The sequence below is a fragment of the Daktulosphaira vitifoliae genome, unplaced genomic scaffold, assembly GCF_025091365.1.
Source record: "Daktulosphaira vitifoliae isolate Bord-2020 unplaced genomic scaffold, ASM2509136v1 Scaffold_2, whole genome shotgun sequence".
Taxonomy (NCBI): domain Eukaryota; kingdom Metazoa; phylum Arthropoda; class Insecta; order Hemiptera; family Phylloxeridae; genus Daktulosphaira; species Daktulosphaira vitifoliae.
The window spans coordinates 12,167,398-12,190,117 of NW_026099573.1; the positions used below are offsets into that span (position 1 = coordinate 12,167,398).

Genomic DNA, 22,720 nt, shown 5'->3' on the forward strand with positions numbered 1-22,720 from the left:
CCAAGTTTAAGCCTAAAAGAATCATTTAAATAGATTCTTTTCGGCTTCTAATTAACATTTGGACAAAACCTCATAATGTGGCTATTTTAGGTTTTGTAACTACCATTCAATATATAATAATACAATAAAAAATAGTGTACAATTTTTATTTTTCCTTTTGATGTTATAACCATATAATTACTACAGAAAATTTTTAATATATACCTTTAAAAGGTTATATTCAATATTTTCTAAGTATCAAATTTTCGGGAATTTTCAAAATTCCAAAAAAATGTTGCCCAATCAATTAATAAAACTAACTTAAGTCATTTCTCCCTGAGACCTAAGCTATTTTTTTATATTGGTTATTTATTTGAAATAAATACCAACATAACAAATTGATATTTTTCTAAAGAAACTCATTGTTGGTCACATTGTTAGGAACACCTTCGCTACTTCAAAATATTAAATTATCATACTCGTACTTTTTCTACTTCAAATCAATGGGCTTACCTACATCAACGAAATCCCCACTTCTCTTAAGCACCAACTCTACGTAGCTACTTTAATATAGTATAAATCAGGCCACCTGCCCTTCACCAAGCAAACCATCTCTCACCGACACCTCCCCGCGACGGCGCTATATTGTGATTAAAAACATCATATCACATATCTCGTTTTGTATTTACAATTTTTTTTATATTAACAGCGCTCATTGAAACGTGTTTATGTTTTTATTGTTGTTTTGGTCGATTACGGATAGAAAAATCATTATTATTTTAGAAATTATATCAATTAAGACATAAGTAAAAAGTAAACTTTTTTTTATTTACTGTTTAAAATAAATCTGAGGTTGCTCTCACTATGCACCTTATTACTGTGATATTTTCTTCATTATAAGTCTAAAACAGGTATGTAATTAAGTTTCTAATGAAAATTAAATCTGTGTTATTCATATATTTAGTTAAAAATAATAATTCATATAATAAGAAATTCAAATTAAAATAGCATATCTCTGACCAAAAACTTATTACAAATAAATTTTTACATATAATTAATGAATATTTAAAGTTTGTGGTGTTATAATGTTGTTTAAATTTTAATTTGTAGTTAGAGATTATATTTAAGCATAAAATGTTATATTTGTTAATTTTCTTCCAAGAGTTACACTTAATAAAAATGTATTATTTCAATAATTGTTAAACAGTTGTTTAACAGAGTTGTTAAACAAATACCTTATGAAATTAAAGCTGAAAGTATTACTATTATATTATCCAATAATACTTGTTAAAAATAATCCTGGTTTGTGTATTCATGAGATTTAGAATTTATGAGTCATAAATTATGACCTAATCATTTATTTATACTGAATAAAAATACAACTAATATGTATAATTTTAAAGTATCTTTATACTTTAAAACTTTTTAAACAAGTTATCATTTTTTTATTTGTTAAATAAATTATTTACTGTTATATATGTAGTTTATTATGATCCAGTACAGTTCACAATTGAATCAGTCATTTAAGGCACATTATTTGTCATATTTATTAAATGTTTAGAAATCATTGGCATTATTATCTTATAAGGATTATTATCAAAAAGTAATGTTTCTTTTTCAGTACCCTTAAACAAAATTTAAGTTCTTTTAAAAATTATTAATTGAAGTACATTCCACAGAAATTTATTTTTTATTTGCTTGACTTTTCATTTTTCTTATATTTACCACGTGAAAGAATAATTTTTATTAGTATGAACTTCAAAAAAATAATTCTTGAAATTGAATTTATAATTTTATACTATTTCCATCAGATTAAACAATAATTTTTGCAAATATTTTAGCTTTATTTTATTTTTGTAGTATTAATGGTTGAAATTATTTGAATCAATTTTGGCTTCTCTAAATGTTACTTTCAAAACATGGTATTTCCTAATTTTCTAAGGTACTTGCATTATGTCATATTTTTTGTTTTTACATTACTAAAATATTACACTAAAAAAATTATTTACCATTGTTTTAGTTGTACAAATTTTCATTTTTATTTTCTAGCGATATAATAATGGATAAACGCCAAAAAAACAATTATTCACCAAACACTAATGAAAAAACAATTCCTGAAAAAAAAAATGAGAAATTATTACCAAATGTTGGGTATGGTAAAATATTAGGAAAGTCTGAATCTAATACTATATCTGAAAAATCCATTGAATCAACAACTAAACCAACTGTTCTAACCGATCAAGATATCAATAATTACATATTGAATTGTGTTTCAAATTTAAAAGTTAGCGATCAAAAATCTCCTACACATTCCAAATTATTTTCATACAAATCGTTAGATTTAACTAACTCAGCTGATAGATTACAAAATAATAACTCTAATGATCATATAAATGGAACTAATACCTATCATTCTAGTATTGATCAAGGAAAATTTCCAAGGGGTAATATGATATTAAAACCTTTATTGTCAAGTCCACCCCCATATTCTACTGCTATGACTAATCGTGATTCACCTAGCCCTAGAGCTAATTTGACTTCTGTTAGTCATGATAGTATGATATTAAAATCATCTCCTCTTTATGAAAATGTAGAATATTATGGTAGTACCCGTTCTGTTAATCAAACACCAACTTACTTCCAACAAAGACCAAGACCTGGCTCACATTCCAGTGGTGGATCTCAAGATTCTAGACATTCAAGTCCTAGAACTAGCATAGTCTCTTGTGAAGGTTCTTCAGCATTATATGAATCTAATTATCGCAAAGCACAGCCACAAGTTCCAGTTAACTATACTAAATATGTACCACCAATAGGAAAAGAAGTTCCACCTTATGAAGCGCCACCAGTTTACGAAAAATTGGCTGATCCTGTAAAAAGTACAGTGAGTTATGAACCTGCCAAACCTGGTCCTCAAGTACCCGTACAGTCTCATTCAATGGATCAATCTACTCGATATCCTTCACAACATGCCATACCATACATTAAACCAACATCTTCCACAGTTTCACATACTACAAAAGTTGTGCCTGAATTCATATCTCAAACCAGCCCACGTCATGTAAAATTAAATTCAGTTAATAATATCAGTCACTCACAAGTTACTGCAACATATATACCACCAGCTCTGTCACCTCAAATGTGTATTGTTGGACAACCTGCACTAGCTGAATCTCGATCTCAAAAACAGCTTAATTCTGTAGCTAAAATTCTTCAAACACCTTCTTTATATCAACAAGATTTAACAACATTACATCAAAGTACATCATCACTCCCTTCACCAGCCCCTCCTTTGCCTGCTAAAACAAAGCAATCAGCTAAAAATCTCCTACCATACAATGTAACTCCTCCAAGACCTATGGTAAAGAAATATTTATTATTATTTTTTGCACATTTTCAGTACATGTTGAGATTTCAACCAAAACTTGTTTTATAAAAAAATGTTTAACATTACTTTGTTTTTCTTATTATTTATGGTTTTAAATTCAATAGGGACCAACAGAAGCTGAAAAAAAGATTGAAGAACTTACCAGACAATTGGAAGAACAAATGGAAACTCAAGAAGTTGCTGTAGGAGGAGAATATTTTGGTATTTTTTTATCAAGATAGTTTACACATTTTTTTTTTTTTTTTTTTTAATTTAAATTATTATTTTTAATTATTAAGGAATATGTCATACTTGTGGTAATAAAGTAACTGGTGCTGGTCAAGCTTGTCAAGCAATGGGTAATTTATATCATACAAATTGTTTTATATGTTGTGCTTGTGGACGTGCACTTCGTGGAAAAGCTTTCTACAATGTCTATGGTCGAGTTTATTGTGAAGAAGACTATATGGTAATATATAATGTGTTTTACAATCAATGTAATTTATTATTAGCATTTCTAGCATGAAGTTTTTAAATTATCCAATGAACTTCTATAACATGATTCACTTTTTTTATATTCTTATTCTTACAATTTTTTTAAATTAAATCCCTACTATCATAACAAAAACCTAATAAAATAAAGAGAAAAGGTGAGTAGGATATAGAAAGTTAGGGATACTTTAAATTCCGAGTATGATCCGAAAGTCATAAAATAACATAAATATAAACTCTTATAAATTTAAAAAAATCTTACCTGATAATTTTTTATACATAAGATTAGGGTTAATACAACACATTTAATTATTAGAATAAAAATGATGAAAAAAAATGTATATATTTCTTTTCAAAAGGAAGTATTTTAAAAGTGAATATTAATTAATTTATGATTCAATCGTGTATATTATAATATAACTAAACAGTATGTGTTTGTTGACTATTTCTCTTAAATGTTAATTTAAATTATTTTTGTCTGAAAAGGATTATGTCCTTCTAAGAATATAATGTATAAATATCACATGCTATGGTAGTGACAAATATATTATGACACTACTTTTCACAAGAAAATTCTAATTTTCTATTTAGTATAGTCAGCAAAAATACTAGTTTTTATGACTGATGGCTACTGCTTATTGACTTCTTTTAGTCTGTTTGCTAGCTTATGATTCAGCATTAGTGCCCATACTACCACTATGGTTCATTAGATGCATCATTCCTTGCATAAAGTTTTAAATTATTGAACAATTTTCTATGAAGCCTTACTATTTTCACTCTTGTTCTTACAGGTTTTCCTTAATTGGATCCCTGATTTTTACAAAATTAACCTTTTTGTGGTATATCCATCTTGTTTTAACAAGAAAGCAAGAAATTTCCACTACAGCAATGCTTGGTACTGTGGTAAAGCTATAAACTCTATAGTGTGCTCATGCTTACCAATCCTAAAAATAACTGACAGTTTGATCAATAGTGAATGTTCCCATACTTACTAAATTATAAGGGTCTGCAGTATTATCATTCCTATGATTCTTGAGGATCCCTTGTGATTACTTGATATCTTAATTTGTGTATCAGTTAGAATTTTATCAACAGTTGAAAATATAAATATATATATATATATATTTTCAAAAGTTATTCTTTATTCAATAAACCCAAAGATTTTGTTTATTATAGATCTATTTTTTTTTTTTTTTTTTTTAATATGATTGCCTAATAATTTTAAAACATTTATTAAATATGTTGAATAAAAATTCATTAAATTAGTTTTTTTTAATTATAACAAAATTTTATTTTTAAGAAATTTTTTATATTGTAATAGTTATTTTATAACTGTTAAAGTGCTAATTTTTTTAATATTACACTAAAGTCTACCTGTTTATAGGTAGAATATAATAATAATAATGAAATATAATAATTTTTTTCTCTTTCATTAGTACATAGGGTTCCAACAAACTGCTGAAAAGTGCTCAATATGTGGACATTTAATAATGGAAATGATTTTACAAGCAATGGGCAAATCATTTCATCCAGGTTGTTTTAGATGTTGTATATGTAATGGTTGCTTGGATGGAATACCATTTACAGTAGATATAGACAATAAAATTTACTGTGTAGCAGATTATCACAGGTACTTTAAATACATTTTTCTTTATTAGTTAGAAAAATCAAATAATTACACCTATGCTTTATTAATTTTTGTTTTTATGTTAATAAAAAAAAAAGTTTTAATTATTTGTCATAAGTATTTATATAAATTATTTGAAAAGATATTTTAAAATCTGTGATTTGTGATGTATTTGAAATCTTCAATAAACAAGTTTGTTTTTAATAAGGAACCATTAAAAGGTCCAGTTCAATAATTGGCTATTTATATTTTTTAATTGTTCAGGAGACACAAAAATGAAATCATTTTAAATTAAATTCTGTAAATTAGGTATCTCTATTTTAACAAAATAAGCTTTTCTAGTGGATAGATATGTCCCTTTATCCATACCAAATGGTTGAAAATCTTTTATATAACAAATTATTGCACAGGACCCCTCAATTGTTCCTTGTTAAAAATAAACTTGTTTAATGAAGATGTCAATCACTTTACAAGTTTCATGTTCTTTATAGATAAGGTTAATGTACTCTATTTCTTACTTGCCAATATTTTAGCATATAGAGCTGAAACAATTTTTCAATTTAAAATGGTATTTTCTACTAAAGAAAGAAATGTAGAATAGTACTATCGTAATCATTAAATATTGAGAAATTTTTTCTTTTAATTTCTTTTAGGTACATATTTTTTTTAATTTATCTACCATAGAGTATATTTATGTTGATTCCTTATACCTTAAAACATGGTTGCTGAGGATTGATGATTGGTTATAGAAAGTGTACCGGAAATAGTATGAAAAAAGAGGCATGGTATGGGATTACAACCCACAACCCAAGGCGTTTTAGAGACAAACCTTACCACTAAGCCACTGTGTTACTTATAAGGATATCAACTTTAATTCCTCGAGTGGCAACCACATAATTAACTAGCTTATTTAATAGATAATGAATGAATTAAGAAAATGACTGGTCTGAAAATCTTTTGGACCACTATTTCAGAAGTTATTAACATGTTCTAGTCATGGCTGCAGATGAGACTGGGGTGTTGTTATTTTTATCAATAATCATTTTTTGGCTACACACTTCCTCTCTTTTAGGTATAAAGTAGTAGGTATATATAAGTATAAAGTTGCCATTTGAAAAATTAAAGTTGATACCCTTAAACGATTTAAGGGATGAACATAAAAAATAATTTGAAAAAAAAACATGCAATTAAATAACATCAATACATTTTTAATTTTATACTTATTTTTCAACTAATTAAGTAGTTTATAATAAAAAAAAAACACAGTATATGAAATTTGCTACTGATAAAGAATACTAAAAAAAGTTTAATTATTTTAAAAAATATTCAGTAGATTAAATATACTTTTCACCCTTGTTTAAGAAGCCTTGCAATTGTTTTGAGTACTACCTATTTAATTTGAACTTTCAATAAAGGCTATTTAAAAAAAAAAAATGTGAACTTTCAAATTGTTATTACTAATTTGATATATTTTTAGGAAGTATGCTCCTAAATGTGCTGCTTGTGGACAAGGAATAACTCCTGTAGAAGTAATAATACTTAATTATTTTATTTTATTTAAAAAATATATACTTAAAAAAAATTTTTTCGAATTACAGGGCACTGAAGAAACTGTTAGGGTGGTTTCAATGGATAAAGATTTTCATGTGGATTGTTTTGTCTGTGAGGTAAACAAAATTCAATTTTCCATACAATTTTTTATTATAAATGTGTCCTTATTTTAAATTATTGTTAAAATAAAATTATTTTATGTAATTGTTTTACATCATAACATACTAAAAACGATTTAATTACTTATAAAACTAGATAAATTGAATCACTCATTAAAACAAGAGTTCTTTTTCCAAGATTATGCCATGTTTAAAATTTAAAACTATTTTTTTTTTTTATTTGTATGAATAGTAATAAAAAATCTTAGGCAAATTATTTTGACAAAGTAGTAAAATTACAATTAATTGTTACATTTCCAAAAAGTAATCTAATTACTAGTTTGTTACTTATTTTTGAATGTAATAAAATTACTTGCAAAACAAGAAAGTATTGAGTTACTCCTCAAATTACTTTTTATGTGTAATGTGGTGTAACCAATACTTAATTTTTTGAAAAATTTATGTATATAGGATGATTTATTTTATTAATCAAAAAAATTATATTATGTAAGAATAGTATTGATCATTATTTGATTGGATTTCTATTAGTTTAATGTTTTTTTTTTTTTAATCTTATCAATCTTTTATGTTTATTCCTTAAACCTTTTAAGGTAATCAACTTTTATTTTTTAAATAGAAATACGTATAGTTAACTAGTTAATTATATAGATAATGATCTAATTAGAAAAATGATTGATCAATAACAATTTTTGTATGACTTTTTCAGAATTTATTAAATTAATTAAATTAAAGTAATGACTATAGGTAAAGATTGGATGCTGCTATTTTTATAACTAAGATTTCCCGGTCATTTTCTTTCTCTCATTTAGGTATAAAAATGTAACATTTGACGTTGGATGTGGAGTGACCAACTCATCACTCTCCAATACAATAACAGGCTGGTGCTGGTGAATCTCTTACATAGAAAGCCTGGGGAACTTTCTAGCTATTTTTGTTGATGGTGTTCTAGATATTTATTCACCACCAACAACAGATTCAGATTCTTGGAAGCAGCGTAAGACACTTCGATGCATCAAAAAGGATATTATGAAGGAAAAACCTGTTCACTGGTATATCCTGAAATTCCTGATTTGCAGAAAATGTCATTTGTAGCTAGAAGAGATTATCAAAAAGTTGGAAAATGCAGAGAAGTAGACGAATGTAATACTCTACACCAGAAGGCCAGGGTAACCCTAAAAAGACTTAAAATAGAATTGTTTAGAAGCCAGGAAGACAACTGGTCAACACACTTAGTCCTAATCGGGAAAAAAGTAAACCATTGGAGCTATATTTTTCTTATTACCCGTTAAGCCTTGTGAACTGTATTGGTAAATTCTTTGAACGTCTTTTAAAAAAATGATTAGAGAAATATCTTATCGCTATAACCAATGAACTCTCAAGGAATCAAATTGAGTTCAAAAAAATGAATACCCTTGGTTGCCATTGGAAGAGTTATGGATATTGTTTGTGACTAGACCTCTTAGAAGGAAACTGTGTACTAGTATCAATGGATGTTGCTAACGCATCTAATTGAGCATTGGGAGAAGATTGGTGAAGCGCTTGTATGGAAAAAAGTACCTTTGTACCTACTTGTAACTTAAGTTACTTTACATCCCCAGACTTAATAAATAATAAAGAGTGATATAAATATATTTAAAAATATGTACTGTTTTCTTATGAAGTAATACTAATATTTGATTTAATTAGTAATATTTATATTTTAATTGTATACTTACTTTTTTAGTATGTTATATTTTCAGTCTTATTTCTAAGCTTAAATTAAAAAAACTCTAAAAAATATTTTAAAAGATAAACTTTATTTTTTTTAAACTTATTGTTATATTATATATGGTGAAAATTATCACCATATATTCTATTAAGGACACCTTTATCAATTCTAACACAATTTGTATAATATATAATATATATGAACAATTTTTAATTTTTTTTTTAGGAATGTGGAATGCAACTTACTGATGAACCTGACAAAAGGTGTTACCCTTTAGATTCACATTTGTTATGTAGATCATGTCACATTTCACATTTGAAGGAAAACCCTCCAGAATTAGAGGTATGAATTATATTTTTAATACATCAGAAATTGTATAAGTTTAATAACATATTATTAAATTATTTTTAGAGTGTTTCTGCTACATACGAGTATTTAGATTAAAATAACTTGAAAGTATTCATTCACTCACAAAACAGGTGTCTTAAAAGTTTTTAATAATCAATTTAGATTATTAAAAACTATATATTTATTAAGCATTCCTGCACTTTTTAGTTTATATAGTTTTCTAATTTTGTTTTATTAAGATGATTTTTTTTTATTTTGTAAATTTAGTTATTTTTATGTGATTAAACCACATAACAGATTTGGTAAAACTTATTATCAAAGTAATTTTTTTTCAAACATCAGAACTATAAAATAATTACAAAATTGCTAACATTTCATAAATTTTTTTAAAATCTATTCGACTTAAATTTTGTATCACTAAATTATTTTTTAATGTATTTTTTTACAATTTTTTATTTATGAATATTTAATATGTTGATAAAATTAAAAGAAAATATATGGCTGGATACATTGTATTACAGAAGAATGTATAAAGAGAAAATTACATTATTAAAAATTATTAATTTTTGTAAGACTACACCTAATACAAAGTTATGAAAATATTTTTTCTTTAATACTTTTTTTAGTATAAGTTGTAAAGAAAATATTATTTACTTTATGTAACAATTTCATCATTAAAATCAAAGAAATAATAATTGTACAAAAAAGGTTAACACTAACTCTCCTAAATTATCAAATTAGAAATATTATTAATGATGAATATTTTTATTTTTTGTTCGCAATATATTGTGATTAAATATAACTATTAATTAAATAACAATACCTCAAAAATATATACTGTGGCCTTTATTTAAATTTGATAAATATAACTTTAATAATTAATGTTAACTTTGTTTAAGATTCACTATTACTTTTTGGCTGTTAAATTTTTTTAATTCAATATATATTAACTATTATATTTTCCTGGTTGTGATAATTGTACAGTATTTTTAGCTATTTATAGATTAATTATGTTACACAACAAACATTTTAGTGTTGATTACCAAATTTATTACTTAGATTTTAATAATTTTTTACACTATATTAAATTGGGTATTTATTATTTGTGTACTATCTTGTTAATTTGAGTATAGCTTTTAAGTCATTTATAACTTATTATTGTACAATTTTAGTTATAATTTTAATAATAATACATTTTTTTAATTTATTGAAGTATGCATTTAAATATTTTATACTTTTTAAAATTAAGAAGTACCCATTAATAAGAATTGATCATTGTTGGATAATATTATTTAAAATTTAAAAAATTATAACTCAAAAGCCACAAAATTTACTAAAAAATCAAGATTATGTATTTTAACAGTATGTTAATAATATAACATTGTTCTTGAAATATGTATCTGCAATTTTTAGTAATTTCTGGAGCTTTGAATTAAATATTTTTTAGTTTTAATTTTAAATTGCTATTAATGTATGGGCTATCCAATATTTCTTAATTATGAAAACACAATAATTGTTGTTTACAATTTTATTTTGAAACTATACTTTCATATCTACTTTAAGTAAAAATTATTAAATTAATTAACTGCATTATTAAAATAAAATTTATTTTGTTGAATATTCGTGATATTAAATTTAATTTAAAATTCTAAATTTTTGATATCTATCTTATTTTTAATTAAAATGTTTGGAACCTAACAATTTCCTCTAACTTTCAATTATAAAATTAGGTATAATATATTTTTGTAATTTAAAATTATATGTCTTTACTTTCATTTCAAAGAAACTAACAAGTGAGTGTTTTTTATAAGATTTTTTTGTTTAAAACAAAATAAATAAAGGTAGTTCTACACTTTTTTGGTTATCAAATTATTAAGAAAAAAACGTTTTTATATCATCTCTCTTACCCACCTACCTAAAAAGTAGAGGTCCTTGAAGATAATATTTTATTTTATAAATTATGACAAAAAAGACTGAACAACAAAACAAATTCTTTTTTGCTAAATATTATGAAAGATGATTCTAAATGGAATTTAATTGCTGAATCCCCATTTGACCTTAGAATTTTTAAATCCATCACATTAATTGAAATAATTATTTCTTAGTGAAGTTAAGTTCATTACATAATTAATTACTTATTGAAAAAAGCAAAAAAAATGTTTTTCCAATAGTTTTTTTAAAATTGTAATAGGTAATATTTTATAGATGTTTTCATAATTTTTAGACTATTACTCAAGTTTAACCATTTATTCCAAACCTTCAAAGTTAAATTTGAAAAGAATTTCGAAAAAAAACAAAGCTGAACTTTTCTTTATAAATACTTATTGGTTTAACTCGCAATTCTGATTTAATTTGAGTCAAATTTTAATCTCTTGGTATCAAAAAATCATAATTTCTCTTTTATCCTCGTACTCAAATAGTTTGACATGTAACAAAAACTGTGTAATATAATAAAATATTTATTTAGAATTATTAAGGATACATAAAAAAATCAATATATGTACATATATTGATATTTATTACATAGAATAACGTTTGTGTGGTATCAAAGAATGCCAAGATCAATATTGCACGCATAATTTTCTGTTGGCCCGAACTTTCCCGACAACAACCATCAACCCACCGAGCTTAACCGAAAAGCTCCGGCGGCGGCGTATATACTTAAACTGTATATATGTATGAATAACACAGCATGGTGTAATGCCTACCTACGTTCATTGTTGTCGACCGCCCACTACATCCTTCAAACAAAAACCACACATACATACACAAATAACCTTTAACGCTCTTTTGGCGCAACCCTTTTCCTTATCGAATACCAGTTTGAAATAAATCTCTTGAACGCAGTTATAATGAAATATATCTTACTATCAAACTTACATTAAATCTTTTCTTTTAATGACTCTTATGAAACAATTATAAAGTTGCATATTTAATAAAAAAAAAAATCAACGACAACATTATTGTGCTTTTTCTTATAAAGTAAACATTCCAGAAAATCACATAGAATTCTATACAAGAATTTAACCAAATATTATGATTATAATAATTCAGAAACAGCAATACTCTATCATGGAATTATTACGAAGTTGACAAAATATCAAGACAAAACAAACTGTAAGTATTTAACTTCCATACATATATTAAAAATGAAATAAATATTCTTTATCCTCGTTAATGTTAAACACGGTTAACAACTAAACTGTGTTTTTTATTTTATTATTTAATATAAAGTACTTATAAAAACTATAAATTGATACAAATACATAAGATAATATTTAACCTAAATAATATTACCGTTATTATATAAAGAAAACAAATGTAGACATTTTCAATATTTGGTAACAACGCTAACTAATTAACTATTTTAAGTTAATTTGAAGTAACTTAATTGGAATTAAAATTTGTATTCTAATGCGAAGGTAAAATGATCCAGGCGATTATCAATAGTATTTATAATTTTATAGGGCATTAAAATTAATTTAGTCTAATTAGTAGGTATACTGATTACAACTTCTTTCAAAAATTTTAATTTCTTAATGTTAGAAACATTGTTTTTCTAACATTATGATCAATCATGTTTCTTGATTGTTTATATAATTTTCTAGTGACTAGAGGATATCCGTTACAGATTATTACTATATTTGTAAAATTAAGATTTTAATGCAAAAAAAAAAATACAATTAAATATAATGCACTAGCCAAGCAGAGAAAACTTGTTATTCCTGCTTTAAATGATATTCAACAGGAACAAGAATGAATATTTGCCATTATAAAATTTTACTTACAGACAATACTGCCCTAGGCATACATAGTGTTAAATGCTTAGAAGTGCTTGAAAACACTTCCAAATTTTTTTTTTTTTGAATTCCATATAGACTTAATGCAAACAAATTTTTAAATGTCAAAATTTACCGAAATTAAAAACAAAAATTTTTATTAGGGATTTCAACCATTTACAGGGGTTTTTTTTTTATTTATAAAGGCAATGTCTTCAACTATATACTATTTGTGATATTTTGACGTATCGTTGAATGAAATCAACTGGGAACTGAAATAAAGTGATGAGACATTAAAAAAGGATACGTCATAGTAAAATTAATACCTTTTCAACTATGAATCGAAACTAAAAAAATAACACAGGTATTAAAATATTATGTTACTAGGTTGTTTCTCAGTTAAAAGTAATTCTCTTAGATACAATAGATGTAGAGAACTAAGTCACCAAACATAATAGTAATAGCTTAGTTACTCGAGTCTGCTAAATATGACCTTGGAAAATATCTCTCTATATTTACTAATGGCTTACACTATATCAGAAATTATATTATTTATTTATTTAATTAATAAATATTAATTCTCATAGGCCAATTTATTTTTAATTTTTACGTTAATTTTACATATAAATTGTGTAATTTTGACATATTATCCCAACTTCGTAAATCATATACAAATATAACACTTTTAACGATATTTATCAAAATTTTCCCTTACATTGCATGCGTTAAAAACTTTTAATACAATTCTGTAAAAATCGAATACTTTTTAATAAGAAAATAAATGTGTCGTTTTCGGTCTATATTTTTAAAATTCGAAGCAATAACTAGTGTGTTGACCACCGATACTCATTATAATCACCCGTTATAACTTAAAAAGGTGTTAATATTGAATTTTTAAAAAGCAATTTATATATTTAACTAGCTAATAAAATAGAAAATAATCAAATTAAGAAAATGGACTGGTTAATAACAGTGTTTTAACTAGTACTTTGGAAGTTATTCACATTTTTATACCTAGGTAGGAGGAAGTCTAGCTAAGAAATGATTATTGATAAAAAATAACAACTCTCTAGTCTTACCTTTAGGCATGACTAGAACATGTTAATAACTTGTGAAATAGTGGTCCAAAAGTTTTTACGACCCGTAATTTTCTTAATTCATTCATTATCTATTAAACAAACTAGTTAATTATTTTCGTTGTCATATGAGAAATTAAAGTTGATACATCTTTAAGTTATAAGGAATGATTTAAAAAAGTAATTATTAGCTGATAAATTAAGAAATATATGTAACTAAATGAAATCAACAAATTTTTTATGATAGTTATTTTGCGAATAATCGACTGATTTATGATAAATCGATCACCTGTATAAATTGAAGTATTATTATACAAGTGATCGTTTTTTGTTAGACGCATATTTTCTCAGAAATTATTGACAAATTTTAATTATAATAAAGTTTATCTTTGAACTATCGTTGCCCACTAAAAAAAAGAAAGAGTAAGGTTGTTAGTAATTGAAGGATTAGTAATCGAAAAAGTGAATAATAATCGTATGATTAACAATCGAAATCAAATTAAATAAACAAATGATTTAAAATTAACATGGTTTTGTAAATAATCTAATGATTATCGACTAATGTAAAATTTATTTTTAAGTATGCAATAGTTAGTATTCAAAACTATTAAATATAGAATCCAAAATACCTATTGTTGTTGACTATTATTAATGAATGACTTAAATAATAATACATGAACAGATAACTAAATCCGTGTAGTGCACAGTCGTACTACTTGGCAAGACATGCGAGTGGATTTTATTAAGACAAATCAGCTAAGGCGTCTATTATTTAATTAAAATACAGTCTTTATAATTTATTTTATTTTTAAATTGACATAGTATGACTGTTAAACAATTATTTTGTGTTAACAATTAAAATTTAAAAATAAATTATTGTTTTCATTTATCAAATATCACATTTTACACAGAAAATTCTGTGGTAGTTCTAGTGGGAAAAACTATTCAAGTCAAACATTTATAAGTAAAAATGAGTATATTTTGATAGTTTTATCCAAACATCATCGATATATTTAAAACAAAATTTAATAAAAATGTGATTTTTAACCATTGATAAACAAACATAAAACTTATCATTACTCTTAGGAATTCCAAGTTTTACCATTAATGATTTCTTTAACAAAGCTAGGTTTTTTTATCTTTGTCAATAATATAACCAAGAAAATAATTAAAATTTGAAGCACTATTGTCAAGTAATAAACATAAAACATTTAATTACTTTATTTTTATTTGAAATATGTAATATTGTATTGATAATAAATCATAATTAAATATAAAAGAATTTCATACAAGTAAAAAAAAAACATTACTTTAAAATTTAACAAAAAATTATTAAACAAAATGAAAAACTTGAGTTAAATTAAAAATTTAATTCACTTATTATCTCAATTAATAAATTTGGTAAAATATTATTAAATATCTTATTTATTCTGTGGTATTACTACACTATTGAGAAATATTATGTTATGTCATAGATCAGTCTGCGATTTTTTAAAATAAATTTTTTTGATTTAAAAAAAACATTGTTTTTTTCAATCCTGCTTTTTAGTTGTATTTTTAAGATAAAATGAACATGCTTCGAATATTATAAATCAAATTTTTAGTAATAATATTTTAATTCCAATTACATCAATTATATTAAACTTTAAAGTAGTTCATCTTAAAAAAGGATATGATATACAACAAAATATGTAATACACACACATATTTAGTTAACTACGAATACGTTTAAATACTGTGACGGTGAAAGCGGTCATAGGTATGGTTGCCTTGTACATTTTTTTAATATTTACAATTATTTTATGCGTCAGCAGATAGATCACCATTATTCTCTTGTTATTGACGTAGAAAAATGTTTGAAGTTAAAAAAAAAGATGACCGTCCACAGACTACTTGTCACGGCAATCTGTAACTACTGATCACCCAGGGTCCGAACGACACTACTTCTATCTCATTGTTCCGTTTATAATCACATTACAGCTTAAATCCAATAATATTGTTTGATGATCGCATTCTGTGATAATAGCATAGTTGCGTTATATTACTACGTATGTATACACTCATAAGTTTATCTGACATCAGACATGAATGAGTGCAGCGGCGGGAAGATAATAGCAATCGGAATAACAATATAATTTTATTATTATTTTTTAAAAGTGAACGGGTTATGCAACCTGTAGTTGTCTGTTTAGTGTTGTCTGTGACGATTGCATTACCATTACCAGTTGATTCTTCATCATAATTGAAAATAATATATTTCTGTTCCGCTAATTATCTTAAATACTGAGTTGCTTTAAAAATGTTTAAAATATATATGTAATATAAAATATTTATTATATTGTGTTGAATGTAGCTATAGATCTGTAAATTATCTATACAGGTAATAATTATATAAATATTTATTGTAGTGTATTTATTGTTAAATGAAAAGTTCTTTATTCATATTGTTAGGACGCAGAAATTATATTCTTTAATAATTCTAATTAAAAAAAAAAATTAATTTACCATCAAGATATGAAAAAATATATAATACAACTGACATAGAACTAAGTGATAATTTTTATAAATATCTTAGATTGATTCTATGTGTTAATGTTTCTTATGCGTTTTCAACATAATTTTAACTTTGATTAGTTTTACTTGTTATTTTGTCTACAAATAGCCTGTATAGTTATATGCATCATTAATTATTATCTAAAAACATAAATTTTATATCAATGAGTAATTAATCACTGTTTATTCTTTTATTTTTTTGTAACAGGTGTTTTAAAAAACTTTAGAAATGAAACAAGAAAACACAAATAATCCTATAAAGGGTTGTAGTACAAGTGAACATTACACGGAAATTTTCAAGGATGATGAAACAAATACTTCAAGTACTATAAAAAACTATTTAGATATTTCAAAAAACTTATCAGAAACAGATGTATCAATTCAAAATACATCTAATGAAACAAAATTCCATGAAATGAACTCTATTATTTCAATAAACTCTAATATCAAAACTCCTGAAAAAAATGTAGATAATTGTGAATTGAGACGTTTTGGTAATACTGAAGTATGTATGAATGATAGTAAAACCTGTAGAAGTTTAAATAGTACTGAATTTTATATAAGTAAATATGAAACCAGCTATAATAATCTAAACAGTAAAAATCAAAAAACAAATAGTTTTACAAATGTAGACAGCAACAATGATGAAAACTCTCAAAATTTTCTTTGTTTAAATAGCTCGGCAACAAGTTCTAATGAATATACTTGTTTTTTAAGTCAACAAGTTGATTCAATTAATAATTTAACACCATTTAAAAGAACAAACAGTTATTTCATAGATTCTCCTGTAAAAAAAATATGTACTACATCTTTAAATCATGTAGATGTACATAAGACTTCTGATTTTAACAATTATTCTATAAATAATGATGATATGACACTTACTGGTTTAACATCTGTTCAAAGTAATGTAGATAGCTCACAGGATAGATATGATGGTAGTGATTCAGGCTTCGGATCAGAAATGATTGAAGAGAAAAATAATTCTGAATTTTTGAATTCTTTAACAAATTTATCTTATAAAAATGAATTTATTTCAAGTTCTGAATCAACTTTTGAAGACTTAAAAAGAACATCTAATGAGTTTTTATCAGCTATGGAAGTACTAAAACCAAAATTTACAGAATCAGTTTTAGAAATTAATACAGCTGAAAATAATTGTAAATCAAAGTTAATCAAAGGCATTCTGAAACACAGTAGGACAGATTATCTTTCTACAACAAATGCAGTTGTAACTGCAAAAAAACGCAAAAATATTAATTTTGCTAATGTAACAGTATTTTATTTTCCTCGTGTTCAAGGATTTACATGTGTTCCATCACAAGTAAAATTTTTTATTTTTTTTAATAAAGTATTATAATTTAAATATTATTGTTTTTTAATTAAGGGTGGTTCTACACTTGGAATGACAAGAGTTCATTGTGCATCACGAATATTTTCATTGCCAGAATATATGTCTGAACAAAGGAGGATACGACGAAATATGTATACCATGAATAATTCTGAAGTTTCAGTAATAAACAGCGATGATAGTGATAGTGATACAGGTGCTAATGATGTCTATTCGGAATCTGAGGCTGATATAGACTCTGATAGTAATGGCTGCTTTTTGCAGGTATTAATATTTATAAATTAGTAAAATATTCATTTCAGTATTTATCATTTAATTATTAAACTTTTTAAAGTAATATAACCTTTATTAACAATAAGTAGTTATAAATAGTTAATATAAAGAATTTTATTAAAACATTTTTTATAGTTTGAACTATTTTAACTTGTGATAAAAAATTATATTATAGTTGTATTTTAATTTATAGAGTAATCATTATTAATTAATAATCATATTTTGTTTAAATTAATATTTTTAATAATATTAACCACAAGTGATTAATTCTTATTATATAATCATTAACAATTTTAATTGCATATATTTTTTGAAATGTATAGCCAGTTCCTTCCCGACAAAGGCGTGCTTTATTAAGAGCTGCTGGAGTAGAAAAAATTGATGCTTCAGAAAAAGATGATTGCAAAAATATACGACTATCTAGAGAATTCTGTGGATGTTTGTGTCGAGGATTTTGTGATCCAGATACTTGTGCTTGCTTTCAAGCGGGTATTACATGCCAAGTATGTTGATATTAATATATTTAACTCAAGACATTTTCATTATTCTAATATTAAAGTGTCTATTTATTATTATTATTAGAGGGGTAGAAAATTATAAACATTATAATCATTTTGCACTCTTAAAAAATGTATAAAAATTTGAGTACTACCATTTTAGTGTACTACCAGTGTTTATCACAGTTGTTATACAAAACACACCAAATGCATTCTCTGTGTACTCCAATATTTTTATTATTTTAATTATGTGAAAATTAAACTTTTTCAACTTGACTTTTGAAAATGTTCCAGATATATACCAAGCTTCAAACATATGTTAATTTAAAGCTTATGTTACATACTAAAGTTAAAAATAAAAATGATTTTCTACCTTATCTTCTATATATAACCCAAAGTTAAAAAAAAATTTTATTTTAATGTAAAAAATCAGTATTTTTCGTGTCATAATTTTCTATTTCAATATTTTTCCAATTATTTATGTCTACATTTTAGGTTAAACGGTATTTTAAAAGAAGGAGTAGGAATCTCCTTAATCTCCCTTTTTCAAAAAATAAATAATAAAAAATATTTAAATTTTATTTATAAATATTTTTAAGAATTATTTTTGTAACTTTTAATATAAATTAATTAAAATAATTAATAGGAATAAATTTCAATTTCATAACTGGAATAATAACTAAAAAAGGTCAGAATAATCAAATTTATAGTTTAACATTCTTTCCTTTTCTTTTGATAAATTTTTTTTAGAAAACTTTTTATAATTTCTCCATAACAATTACAATACTAAATAATTCAGTATCAATTTCATATTAAATTTAATTTTTATAATATATTTATTCCTGTATGATACTTATAATTTATAAAGCTTTTTATCGTGGAATAATTAAGAAAATAGGAGTAAATTTGCTTATGATAAAATCCAATAATTTCTTCTACAAATTAATCACTACAGATTTGAATCAAGCAAAACGCTTGATTATCATAAAAACTATGATAATCATTTTAATCATTCAGATATTATCTATACTTGTCCCAACTATGCTATGTTCCCACTGTACTAGTTTTTCTTTTTTGATATAATAATAAAAGTAGAAATCTTTACTAAATTTAAAAAATAAATATGTTTTTTAAGGTTGATCGAATGAATTTTCCATGTGGATGTACTATTGATGGTTGTGGAAATTCAGTTGGTCGTATTCAGTTTAATCCTACAAGAGTAAGAAAACATTTTATACATACCTTAATGAAACTTGAGATAAAAAAGAAAGAAACTCTAGAAGAAGAAAATAAATTAGCCCAGTCAGAATCATCATTGTTATCCAATTTTCCTTACGACTCACAAAATATTCAACCATACTACTCATCTCTTAACTATGGCTTAAATACACAAGATTATAACTATGGTTCTTTATTACCAATTTATGATAATCATCCTTTTACAGTGGAAAGTAATAATCATACTGTCTTTCATCAAAATATAGGTTCTACTTCTTACGAAACGTACCAACATTTTTCCTCTAATCTTTTACCTCCTGCTAATGATTTAATGAAGAAATCATTTCATGATTATAAACCCGAAACATTTACAGAGCTTGTTGACTGTTATAGTTTTCCAGAAGCTGAAATTAATAATACTACTGTAGTACCTAATATTCCTAGCCCGCAAAAAAAAGATAGTTTTTCTATTGAGTCAGATAACTTAGGAGAAATAATTAAAAATACTATTGTTGAAAGTGTCAATTCTTAAATGCTTATATATGATTACTGTTCCTTTTTTTAAGTATAGTTTAATTTAATTTTTTGTACTATTTGAACCCATTTTTTTGTTGTTGAATTGTTTTTGAGACTAACATTTATTTTTACTGCCAAAATAAAATAATTTTTGATAATCTATTACTATGAACTTTATGTTTATTAGTAAAAATTTGAAGTTTAAATATATTTAAATTAAAATTTTCCTTTTTTATTATGATAAATAAATGACTGTTATGACTGCTTTTTATTATTTTTAATAGTTAAAAATTTTATCTCTTGAATTGGTTTATCCAGGAGATCTTGTAAAAAGTAGAGCAATATTTTGTCTTATTTGTGTTCTCATAGTCAATAATTATATTTATTATTTAGGCAATATAAATTTTACAACTGGTGATAGAAAGTTTAAGTGATATAGAATATATTTTACCCTTTCCCCTTATACGGGTTTTAATTTCTATGAGTTAATAAATAATAACCGCTAAAGTGTGCAATAAAAAATAAAATATAGTTTAAATTAGTTTTATCTATAGCAAGCAGATTGATAAATTAATTATACAATTTCATACTATTTCTATGATGTATCATGTTATTGTACTTATTAAAAAAAAAAAAGAAATCTAAAAGTATTCTTTAATGATAATAAGAGTAGTATTTATTTATTACCTTGTTAAATTTAGAAATATTTTATTATTAAATTACCCCCTTAATTATTATTATTTTACTTTCTTGGTGTATTGTTTTTAAGCAACTTGTTAATTAAAACAACTATTAGTTAATGAATATTTTATTAAGTCAATGTATATTTGCTTAATTTTATAAATTTAAGCTTTGTTTTATCATGTTATTAAACTGTATGCAACATAAAATTCTACGTGGATATGTTATAATTTAAGTTAAACTACATTTAAAAAAAAAAAGTTTTGATATCAAATACATGATTAACAATTTACCACATGAAAAAATATTTGTAGATTTTATAATATTGGTTGCAGCATTTCCTTATATATTTAATTGGGATGTATATAAAATTAAAATATCTAATTTTCATGATGTCAAATTGTTATTTTTGATTTATAAAATAAATTTTGTTTTTGTTAATATATTTTTAATATTAAGTTCATTATTTGTATTCTATAAATTTTGTATAACATTTTCCTTGTTAAATTAAATGTTATACAAAATTAAATGTACGGAATGTTCAGTAATAGGTTAATTGTTACAATGAAAACAATAGAAACAATAGAAACCCGTTCCCTTACTTACTGAACACTCTGTATATGAATAACCCATACAATGTTTGGGTCTAAAAAGGTTAATTTATATAAATGGAATTTTTTAAATAACATATTCAATTTTTCACAACACAAATAAATTCTTATAATTAATCCAAATAAAAGAATCTTTCTGTTTGTACAAACTGTGTATTGTATAATAGCAACATTGTTCAATTTTCTATTAAAAAAAAATTAACTATTCTTTTACTAAGAACATTTGTATTTTATGTTTTCTAAAAAATGTAAATATATATATAATTTTTTTTGAAAAATTATCTTATTTTATGGATTGGCCTTTTTTGACTTAAATCTTAGATATAATTTATATAAATTAACTATTTTATTTTATTTTAAGTAGCTGTATTACTATTTATATCATTACTCATTATTATGTTTATAATAATTTTGTCATTTGTTGATGTAAATAATTCTTTGTATTTTTGTTAATACTTATAAATCAATAAATTAAATTTCATTTTGATAATTAAAATAGTATTACAAAATATTAACATTCTATTTGAACATATATTTTTTTCATAATTAATAGTTCGTGTTCTCAAATGAAAAGGATATAAACCCAAATGTTTGATCATATAAAAACCCAGCACAGTGGGGTCGTGGCATAGTTGGTTCTAGTATAGATGATATCTGACAGTGATTAAAATCACTATCATAAAAAACGCTTCGATGCAAATCTGTAGATAGTTTAATTTAAAAAAAAATTTGTCAAAAAAGTAGGTCAAGTGAGAGCTGAGAAAATAAATAATAGCTACACAAAAAAACCCCATAGTAAAATAATATTAATATGAATTTCTTCTCATGAGAGGAGACTACAGTAATGGGATCCTTGATATTTATTGAAGTTTTAGAATCTAAATGAGATAAAAATCAAATGAGTTAAACATTTTTTTCTAACTCAAAAAGAATTAAGAAAAAATTCAGTGCCATAGGCATGAAAGACCCAAATG

At 24.2% G+C, this 22,720-nt stretch overlaps 2 protein-coding genes across 5 annotated transcripts; both read left to right on the forward strand.

Moving 5' to 3' along the window:
- Window positions 1-493: 493 nt before the first annotated feature.
- On the forward strand, window positions 494-9,620 carry LOC126898922 (LIM domain-containing protein jub). Of its 2 annotated transcripts, XM_050673315.1 has the most exons (10): window positions 494-890; window positions 1,840-1,921; window positions 2,029-3,340; window positions 3,472-3,568; window positions 3,646-3,815; window positions 5,275-5,468; window positions 6,943-6,994; window positions 7,064-7,132; window positions 9,069-9,185; window positions 9,255-9,620. In XM_050673315.1, exons 2-10 carry the CDS (start codon window positions 1,899-1,901, stop codon window positions 9,285-9,287), a joined length of 2,067 nt encoding a protein of 688 aa, XP_050529272.1. In that variant the 5' UTR covers window positions 494-890; window positions 1,840-1,898; the 3' UTR covers window positions 9,288-9,620. The 2 variants fall into 2 exon arrangements, with proteins under 2 accessions (XP_050529272.1, XP_050529273.1); XM_050673316.1 differs by lacking the exon at window positions 1,840-1,921.
- A 2,271-nt stretch (window positions 9,621-11,891) lies between these two features.
- Window positions 11,892-22,105, forward strand: LOC126898921 (uncharacterized). 3 transcript variants are annotated; one of them, XM_050673312.1, is made up of 5 exons: window positions 11,892-12,308; window positions 16,808-17,923; window positions 17,987-18,214; window positions 18,547-18,726; window positions 19,856-22,104. In XM_050673312.1, the coding sequence occupies exons 2-5, from the start codon at window positions 16,829-16,831 to the stop codon at window positions 20,468-20,470; spliced, it is 2,118 nt and encodes a 705-aa protein (XP_050529269.1). In that variant the 5' UTR covers window positions 11,892-12,308; window positions 16,808-16,828; the 3' UTR covers window positions 20,471-22,104. The 3 variants fall into 3 exon arrangements, with proteins under 3 accessions (XP_050529269.1, XP_050529271.1, XP_050529270.1); XM_050673314.1 differs by lacking the exon at window positions 11,892-12,308 and adding an exon at window positions 13,205-13,334 and having other exon boundaries at window positions 19,856-22,105; XM_050673313.1 differs by lacking the exon at window positions 11,892-12,308 and adding an exon at window positions 15,731-16,426.
- The last annotated feature ends 615 nt before the right edge of the window (window positions 22,106-22,720 follow it).

Bases quoted from the DNA above. Each gene is read 5' to 3' on its own strand.
- LOC126898922 (XM_050673315.1), top strand. From the start codon at position 1,899: ATGGTATTTCCTAATTTTCTAAG. The intron at 3,569-3,645 runs GTATTTTTTTAT...TTAATTATTAAG, and splicing joins TGTAGGAGGAGAATATTTTG to GAATATGTCATACTTGTGGT. The intron at 7,133-9,068 runs GTAAACAAAATT...TTTTTTTTTTAG, and splicing joins TGGATTGTTTTGTCTGTGAG to GAATGTGGAATGCAACTTAC.
- LOC126898921 (XM_050673312.1), top strand. From the start codon at position 16,829: ATGAAACAAGAAAACACAAATAATCCTATAAAGGGTTGTAGTACAAGT. The intron at 18,215-18,546 runs GTATTAATATTT...TGAAATGTATAG, and splicing joins GTAATGGCTGCTTTTTGCAG to CCAGTTCCTTCCCGACAAAG. The intron at 18,727-19,855 runs GTATGTTGATAT...ATGTTTTTTAAG, and splicing joins AAGCGGGTATTACATGCCAA to GTTGATCGAATGAATTTTCC.